At 32.3% G+C, this 9922-nt stretch overlaps 1 protein-coding gene across 1 annotated transcript; it reads right to left on the bottom strand.

The window, feature by feature from the left end:
- Nucleotides 1–7185: 7185 nt before the first annotated feature.
- LOC106344136 (4-coumarate--CoA ligase 2-like) lies at nt 7186–9511 on the bottom strand. The gene is made up of 4 exons (XM_013783528.1): nt 9180–9511; nt 8148–8560; nt 7958–8060; nt 7186–7435 (listed from the first exon to the last, which is right to left on the bottom strand). Exons 1-4 carry the CDS (start codon nt 9438–9440, stop codon nt 7247–7249), a joined length of 966 nt encoding a protein of 321 aa, XP_013638982.1. The 5' UTR covers nt 9441–9511; the 3' UTR covers nt 7186–7246.
- Nucleotides 9512–9922: the final 411 nt, after the last annotated feature.

Raw genomic sequence — 9922 nt, 5'->3', positions numbered from 1 at the left:
TTATAACCATTAGCTCTGATACCACATGTAAAAACATGATTTTACATGAACCCTAAGATCTTTAACATCTACACTAATCACATAATAGAACTATAAGAAAGATTTATCGGAATACCTCCATTCATAGTTGCGGAAATCTTCTTGAACGGTTTTGATATGGAAGATGACTTCTTGATTTTCACAAGAACTTTTTGGTTTCTCTCACTAGCATTTTATGGTTTCTCTCCCCTTGCCTAAAACCTTCTTTATGTGTTGTGGGATTTTCTTGATGTGTCTTTGTGATGGTCCAAAGGCCACTATTTATAGGTAGGGAGAGGGACCAAAAACTTTCTCACCAAGTCTTGATGACTTTCTTGGCAAGTTTCTACTTTAATCTCAACCTTCCATCAAGGTTGAGTAATGACAAGTGTTTATACTTCTAGAATCATTTATACATACAATGAACTTGTTCTCCTTTGATGCATTGAACTTACTTCAAATTCTTTCCTACAATGACACATGTTTCATGAGTCATCAAATGAGAAACCTTCTAGAATCAATCACTTGTCCATTAGTTAATCATCATCATTAGAAACTAAACTCCTTTAAGCACCATTTTATTGGTTACCAATTGTCTTTAGGATTTAACAATCACAATAGTATTAAGTTTACCAAAAGACCACATAATGGTTTAGAAACATTTTCTTCCTAATGAAAATATTTCTAACAAAAACTACCAGATGAGCCACCGGAACCACCGTGACTTTGTACTTCCCAATCAGCTCCATAACCAGTTTCAACTCGAATCTCGGCATGATCAATATCGCCGCACCAGTCCTCATCGCCGAGAGTACCAACGAGTTGAACGCGTAAGTGTGAAACATTGGGAGAAAACAGAAGATGACGTCATCTCCGGTGAATTACATATATATTAGGGTTTTCTCCGTCGACTTTCTGAGCAATGCTTGTAACTAATTCTTTATGAGTTACCATCACTCCCTTTAGATGTCTAGTGGTCCCGGAGGAGTAAGGAATCACCAATGCTTCATCAGGCGAGATCTCCTTGTTGGATAATTCTAAGCTTGCGAAAATTTTACATATTAATAAGTGTAATATGTTAAGAGATAAACACAATAAGTAAATCTAGAAAAGGAAAATGGAGTTTTCTATTTAGATTAGATTTGTGTTACCATATTCCACATGTTCAAAAGAATTGCTTTTCATATATATAAATAGAAGTCCCATGAAGAGTTGTTCCATAAGAGATCTAAGAAAAACATTGAACTTTAGTTTTGAGAAGTTTCTACAACAATAAAAAAAAGTTTTTCTTATAAATCTCATAAAGTATTAGTGTATTGTGTGTGTTATGGATCAATAGAGAGTTCATCATGTATTTATTTATGTATTCAAAACGTGCAACATGAGCTGCATAACTAACTAAATAAACCAAACCAGTAATTCAAGTTTCAGTTGTCTATACCCTTTTCTTTTTTCAAACTGACTTTTAGCAAAAGAAAATAATTCAACTTTAAAGTTCATCAACGCCCAATTAACCCGGCTAATCGGGAAATTTATAGGACCATAAGGTAAATCTTGAATAAATCCGTCTCGTTGCAATTTAGAGCCCATAATATTATGTATATTAACTATTTAAAATTTGGCTACGCAGATATGAACTAGTTGTTTAAGGTCCATTTGAATATCCGGAAAAAAGATTCATCTGTGGGCTATATTTTCTTTTGTGTAAGCCTTTTCAATATAAAACCGGATTCACAGGCTGGGAATACCCCCAAATTAATAATTAAAAATTTGAGGATTGAAGTGAATGTTTTGTAAGAAATTCACAAGTTAAATCTAGTGATCTATAAATTTTACCTTGACTTATTTTGTGCAATTCTTTATTCAACATTTTTTAGCTATATAAAATCTCATGATCAGTAGTAGTTTCTATCCTTTCTGTTCTATGCAAAATTATTCCAACTTCTAGTAAATCTATCTACAAATTGAAACCTGGGGTCTTTTCCTTTTTCAATAGTTTAATATGTGATTCTCTTTTGGTGAAAGCTATTTGTCTCTTCTTTTCTTGGCAGATGTTGCTACTATATATTCATATCACACTATCTGAATGCAACATTTTTCCACCAATTTTACGAAAAGAAAAAAACTACTTTAATCAAATGTACAACGATCATTTATTCATCATAACATACAAGGAAAATAGAGCAAACTAGGTAATGATCCGAACCATGCTCGGGATGAGATATATATACAAAAACTTTTTATAGAAAAACTGTAAGTAAAATGCAAAAAAAAAATTAAACTTATATAATTTGTGTAACTTCGTACATACAAAATTATTGTATTTTACATACAAAACTTACACACATGACAATGTATGTGATTGACATTTAAAGAATGAGAAATTTCATACACGATATATTAGTTGGTTTCTATATGTATTACCAATTAAGAATCTGATATGGAAATAAATTTAAACTAATATATTTTGATAAATGATATAAGGTTGATGGCATATGTTGTAATTTTTCTAGTAAATAAAAGGTTGTTTAAAATGTGGTGTGAGAAGACTTGTGGTATTGACACATAATCATAATAGCAAACTTGTTAATAATACATAAAATCAAGGTTATTTTTTAAAAAAATTTCTCTTTTAATAATAAGGGGATATTGTCCTCTTAGTTTCTTTCCTTCCTTTATCAACGAACTTTTCATTATAGCATTACACTAGAGATTGACACGCGCACTTGCACAGGTATTTGTTCTTACATTTTTATACATTGATATTTATTTTTCATAATTAGTGTTATATATTTTAGATGAGTCGTAATATAACTAATTGTATTCAAAATACTTGGAACAAATCGGGTAATATGGTTATTTTCGGTACAAATATCCGAACCTTTTTCAAATACATTTGTTACTTAGATATTTATATGTACATATACATCATAAAACTTATCCAGACCTAGAAGGACTCAACTCAAAATCCCACACATAAATTTATAATATTCAGTCGGGGCCTAATTTCAAAAGAAAAACGATACTGAAAAGAACAATATGTATCTAAATGGATAGCCAATGTTCATGTCTAACTTCTTTTATAAACTAATTAAAGGACTATTTCTATGTGTTTGGCAAAATTAAGTGAAATAAAAAGAGTTTTTTTTTATTTAGTAAAATAATTATATGGAGTAAAGAATTAAGTGACAATAAATGTAATACATTTTTATTATTTTGATTTAAGTTATTATTTTATTCACAAAACATTTTTATGAATTATGTTTTTGGCTACGTAATTTTTCACATATTGAAACTAAAATAAAAATAAAAGTTTTAGTTAAACAAACTAAAACGAACGTTTAACCATATAAAACCCAGTTATTTTACATTTTTGATTTTATAATTGGCACAAATTTAATGTTGATTAACTACTAAATAATAATCTGCAGTATTATTATTATGGTAATATAATTAATGATCTGATGTATTGTTAAGGTAATATAATTAATGAAATTGGTAAAGTAAGTGAAATATGGAAATACAATTAATGTCATTATATTAATGAAATCAGTAAAATGACATTATACTCCTTTTTATATTGCTATCCATGTTTCCAAACAAATCTCATTTATTCTGCTATCCATGTTTCCGAACAATTCTCATTTATATTGTTATCCATGTTTCCAAACAATACCAAAATGTACTTCAGTTTTAATAATATAGACTAGAGATTGATCTGCGCACCCACACACATATTTGCTCTTACATTTTTATACATTGATATCTGTTTTCCATAAATAGTGTTATATATTTTAGATGGGTAGCAATACAATTAATTGTATTTAAAAAACCTGGACCGTAATATGGTTATTTTTGATACAAATATCTGAACCCGTTTCAAATACATTTGTTATTTAGATAGTTTTAGGTTCCTATACATCAGAACCAAAATCATCCAGACCCAGAATAATCCAACTCAAAACCCACACATAAATTTATAATAGTCAAGCATGATATGATTTCAAAACAAAAAAAACAACGATACCCGAAAAGAATAATTCGTACATAAATGGATAGACAATCCTTATGCAACTGAATTTATTAACTAATAAAAAGGAATCTTTCTATGCGTGCGGGTAAATTAAGTGAAATAAAAAGAGTTTTTCTTTAGTAAAATAATTATATGGAGTAAAAAATTAAGTGACAGTAAATGTAATACATTTTTATTATTTTGATTTAAGTCATTATTTTATTCACAAAAATGTCTTTGAATTATGTTTTGGGCTACTTAATTTTCACCTTTTGAAATTAAAATAAATAAAAAAGTTTTAGTAAAACAAACTAAACCGAACGTTTTATCATATGCAAAAGTCATTTATTTTACATTTTTGATTTTATAATTGGCACAAAGTTAATGTTCATTAACTAATAAATAACAATCTCAACTATTATTATTGTGATAATATAATTAATGATGTGATGTATTGTTAAGATAATATAATTAATGAAATTGTTAAACTAAGTGAAATATGGAAAGACAATTAATGTAATTATATTAATGAAATTACTAAAAAAAACATTATACTTCTTTTTTATACTGTTAATCTGCTATCTATGTTTCCAAACAATTCTCATTTATACTGATATCCATGTTTCCAAATAGTATCAAAAGGTATTTTAATTTTAATAATATACTAGAGATTTGACCTGCGCAACCGCGCATGTATTTGTTTCCACTTTATTATATATATTTTTTGTTGTTGCTAAATGGCATAATATATATTTAAAATATTTTAATATATATTTCTATATTATTATGATTGTTCACAAAGATTTTTTTTCTACATTGACTCATTGTATTTTGTATTTTTAACTGTCAATTGAATCACCTACATTGAATCATATAAGCAAATCCCTAAATGGTAAAATAATTGGAGTTTTATTTATATAATAATATTTTACTAATGATATATTAATAGGCTAGTTTATATTTTATTTACTAAATTATATAAAAAATTGGGTTGTTTTTATTTTCATTTACCAATGCTTAGGTTCCTATATATGTATGGTAGACTCTCTCTTATCTCTCTAGACCCTTTGAGAGACAGAGAGTCGCGGTGGTTTCGTCTTTGTCTTACCTTTCCGGTTAACGAATATCGACTCTGGTATACGGCTGTCTCTCTGACGCTGTGTAGCCGGCTTAGACTCTGGTGGTTTCGCACTCTCTTTGGTGAAACTATCCAGCGGTGGTATATGGTGGTGTAGCCTTGGCGGTGTCGCTGGCTCTCTACCGAGTTCTCCCGGACCTGATCAGCGCCGGTTGTGTTCTGTTTCAACCGTCGATTGATCTTCTCGTGGGGCTGTTAGTTGGAGCCCGTTCGTATGATTAATCACAATTGGAGTTTGTTGGTAGGAAGCAAAGATTATGGGGATGGTTAATGAAATCGTTTGGATGAGCTCTCTATTTAAATCGATTCACGCTCTCCGAAGCTCCGGCGTGTGCGTTGCAGCTGTCTGAATCCCCAAAACCTCCGATACAGTCGTTGGAGGTGTTCTTCGGTGGTAGGGGTCAAGTTTCCCGGTAGAGTCCGGTGGTCTTCTAACTCGATGAAAACGGTGGAGGTTCGAGGTTCTGGTGTCATTCCGGTGTGATACAGCGGATTCCGGTAAACCGTCGGTTCAGTTATCCGGTGTTGTTTCTCGAAAGTGGTGATGAGGTGGAAGCTTTCGCGACACGTGGTCTCCTTAGGTTGAGATATTAACACGTGTTACTCTCCCGCTAATCTTTGGACGCGTGTTGTTGTCGAGTGTCTTATCTTTTCGGTTGTCCTTGTTGGGCTGGTTGCTTTGGTGGATCCTTTTTTTGGTTTTGGTTTGGACCTTGTGTTTGGTTTTTTTTTTGTATGGGCTTTGTCCTTTTGGGCCTTGGGCTTTTAATAAAAATCGGAAGGAAAAAAAAAAGGTTCCTATATATGTACGTTATATGAAACCTTAGGGTATAGTAATTATTTAAACTAATTTTGTAAGGCAGATCACATGTAATGAATTCAAAAAGTATACTTTCTATAGATTTATGATCACATTTTGGGAATAGAGAAGCCATATAACAACCTTTGCAAGGCAGATCACGATTATTAAATTCAAAGAAAATATTTCATATAGATTTATTGTCATGTATTTTGGATAGAGAAGATATATATTATATTCCAGTTATATAGAAATATCAAGGATGTCAATCAATAAGGAAATAATTTAATCTCATAAATTAATGGAAGATGATTTCATTTATAGAAAAGAATTTATTAGTTAGCTAGATTATTGGAAGTGTTTTCGACCCTGATTAAGAGAAAATCACTGGTTTTTAGCCACTAATTGTTTGAGATTTGTAGTTAATAGGTAATATTCTATACGATTTTTGTGTTCTAATATGATTTTATTGTTATGTTAAAATTTGCTTTAATTTGTATAGTTTATTTAGTCTTTTTAATAGAAGTAAAATTTATAATGAATTACACCTCTATAAAAGTACAATTAGAACATATAAATGGATCCTATGGGCTATGGCATAATCTTCAAGCTATTTATTTATGTTAATGCAAGTTAAACTTATATTAGTTTGCAGTAAGTTGGGACATTATCACTTAGAATATAATTTTTTTTTAAACTATATACTTGCCATGATTTTCTTAAATTATTGTTGTTGTCGTGTTTTTAGGTAATTATCTATTTAAGAAAATGCATTAATATGCACGAAAAGAAAAGAATATTAATGGTGATTTTTTTAATTACTTTAGTTGCATAAGATTGTAAATAAATTGTAAGTCTAAGGGTGATTTCTTATTTGTACTCATGTTTTAATAGATTAAATATATAAATTACTAAAATGACACTATAATTCTTTTTATATTGTTATACATATTTTCAAACAATTCTCATTTATACTAATATTCATGTTTCAAAACACTACTAAAAAAGTATTTCAGTTTAAATAATATAAATGCATATATATATATATATATTTTGGATCAGTTAGCACTTTTCGTCAATCCATTAAGCTAGTCTTGCTCTTAGATCTTTTCTTAATGGATCCGATTGATAATGGCTGTAGTTTTAAAAATTTTGCTGTAGAAAAAAATATGTAGACTTTTTACTATGGTTTTAGATTTTAGTGCCGTAAAATTTTATGGAAAGCACTAAAAAATTGCTTTGGATATTTGGCTCTGCAAAACACTTGTACAGCTGTAGGTTATTTCAATAGCTGTGGTTTCAAAAAAAAATTTAAAGCTTGATTGCTCTGAATTTGGTGCTGTAGAAATAAATAGAGCCGTGGACAGCACCTACAGCAACTACCAATTACCCCCAATATCTTCCCTGATGGAGCTTTAGGAACGGAGTCAGTGAAGAAAACTTTGTTGATTCTCTTGTAAAACACAACCTGCATTACACACACAATTAACGTTGGGATCCTAAATCATCAAAACTGGATTTATCTTCACATAACCAAATAATTATTGGGGCAAATCTCCAAAATAGCACATTTCTAAGTTTATATCACAAAAATAGCACTCAAAAACTAAAATGACCAAAATAGCACATTTCTAAGTTTATCTTTTGAAAATTTTAATTTTTTTATTTTTCAAAATTTGAAATCTTATCCTAAAAACCTCATTTCTCAACTCTAAACCATAAACCCTAAACTCTAAACCCTAAACCCTAAACTCTAAACCTAAACACTAAACCATAAACCCTAAACCCTAAACTCTAAACCCTAAACCCTAAACTCTAAACCCTAAACCCTAAACCTTAAATCCTAAACCCCACTCTTTAACTCTAAACCTTAATTTTGTGACTTTTGATAAAACATTAAGTACTATTTTTGTGACTTTTGACCTTGAGTGCTAGTTTGGGAACATAAACTTGATTTAGTGCTATTTTTGTCTTTTTCTCTAATTATTACCTGTTTTGACACAAATTGCTTAATTTCATCTTCTGATAAATTTGACTCTTTGGATCTCACCACAAAAGCAACAGGAACCTCACCAGCATCGTCTTCTTTCATGCTGCATATCCAATGACACTTTCAAAAACTGAGCAAAGTAGAAAAAACATAATCATAACGTAAAAGACTATACTCAAAATCGACATACGCGACCACTGCAACATCATTGATGTCCGAGTGAGAGATGAGGAGAGACTCGAGCTCCGCCGGAGCCACCTGGAATCCCTTGTACTTGATAAGCTCTTTCAAGCGATCGACAATGAAAAGCTCGTCGTCATCGTCGACAAATCCAATGTCTCCGGTGTGAAGCCAACCTTCTTTGTCTATCGTTGCTGCTGTGGCCACCGGGTCATTGAGGTAGCCTTTCATGATTTGGTGGCCGCGGATGCATATCTCTCCGGGACTGTTCCTAGGAAGGGAACTTCCAGTGTCTGGATCAGCGATCTTCAACTCGGCGTTTCTGACGACTGTACCGCATGCTCCTGATTTCACCGGAAACGGCTCTTTCGCGAACCCTAGTGACATTGCTAGCACCGGACCTGCCTCCGTCATTCCATAGCCCTGCGCGTAACCATCATGCGAATTATATCGACTTTATCCGCTAAATTATTCCACTAATGCTGATTCTTTAAGGAGGTGTATTTAATATTTAGACTTAGAAGTTAAGATTTTACTTTCTAAATTTTCTAAAACCACGCGCCAACAACAAAAAAGTGTTTAAAAAACTTAGAAAAATTTATGAATTAGAAAAAGGGGGAAAGGAGCGAAAGGTCATAAAAACGAATCCAATAAAAAAATAAAAAAAGTGTTGATAGGGAATCCTATGATTAAAACTAGTATTTTAAAAAAAATTCAGATGGCCAAATCCAATAAAAAACAAAAATAGTGTTGCCAGGGAAAGAGTATCCTACGATTAAAACTAGTATTTAAAAAAGTTTCAGATGGTCCAAATGTAAAATTTGATATCGTAATTATTGAATTAATAGGGTCCAAATACCACACGCAACCTCATCATAAGGGCCGACATATTTAGAATCACGTGGTTGCTTCTACATAGCTACATGTGATAACCAGTACGAACCAGACATATTATCAATCATGGTAAGACATACCAGTAAAGCTAAGTAATCATATAACAAGAATTTTTTTAAACATGCAATGCAAAAAGAATGGAACAAACCTGACCAAGCCTTGCGTTAGGAAACTTAGCACTAATGGTATCTTCAAGCTCCTTACCAAGAGGAGCCGCACCTGACTTAATCATCCTCACCGAGGTCAGATCATACTTCTCCGTCTCCGAAGACTTCACCATGGCCAAAACGATCGGTGGCACGACCATAGCCACTGTAACTTTACACCTCTGGATCTGCTCTAGCAAGAGAGTGATCTCGAATTTGGGCATGATCAAAATAGTGGCACCGACTCTGAGACTACATAGCATAATGGAGTTTAGGGCGTAGATGTGGAACTTGGGCAAGACACAGAGTATCACGTCCTCTCTATTGAAGTTGTTTGATCGAGAAACGGTAATAAATAAGACATGGGTTTAAACAAAGACGTCTTATTAATGGTCGGAGAGAAAACGTTCAGTCGGTTACAAGGGAAAAGAAGAGAGCGCGACAGAAAGGAAGCCGGTGGCTCGATAAGCTACCGGAAAAGTACAACTAACGGCGAGATAAAGCAAAGGTGAAAACCCTAATCTAACCGCCAAGTGTTAGTCAGTGATTTCAGATCCTTTTCTCGTTGTCTCTCCTTTCCCTTATATAGACGTCCTGATGCCTCGTCCTTGACCTAATTTACGCCATCTTGGTGGGCCTCCTCTGCTGGGCCGAGAAGCCCGTAGGCGTCCGAGCAGCCGCTGAGCCGAACGTACTTCAGTCGATGATGATCAACTAAAAGTACTCAAGAGTCAAGCCGAGAGAC

Source organism: Brassica oleracea, chromosome C5 (genome assembly GCF_000695525.1).
Source record: "Brassica oleracea var. oleracea cultivar TO1000 chromosome C5, BOL, whole genome shotgun sequence".
In the NCBI taxonomy this organism is placed as follows: Eukaryota; Viridiplantae; Streptophyta; class Magnoliopsida; order Brassicales; family Brassicaceae; genus Brassica; species Brassica oleracea.
This window is presented reverse-complemented; position numbering and strand designations above follow the sequence as displayed.

Excerpts from the sequence above, each read along its gene's own strand:
- LOC106344136 (XM_013783528.1), bottom strand. The coding sequence starts at position 9,440 with ATGCTATGTAGTCTCAGAGTCGGTGCCACTATTTTGATCATGCCCAAA. Across the intron at positions 8,561-9,179 it reads CTAACGCAAGGCTTGGTCAG|GGCTATGGAATGACGGAGGC; the intron begins GTTTGTTCCATT and ends GGTTACGCGCAG. Across the intron at positions 7,436-7,957 it reads AGCAATTTGTGTCAAAACAG|GTTGTGTTTTACAAGAGAAT; the intron begins GTAATAATTAGA and ends TGTGTAATGCAG.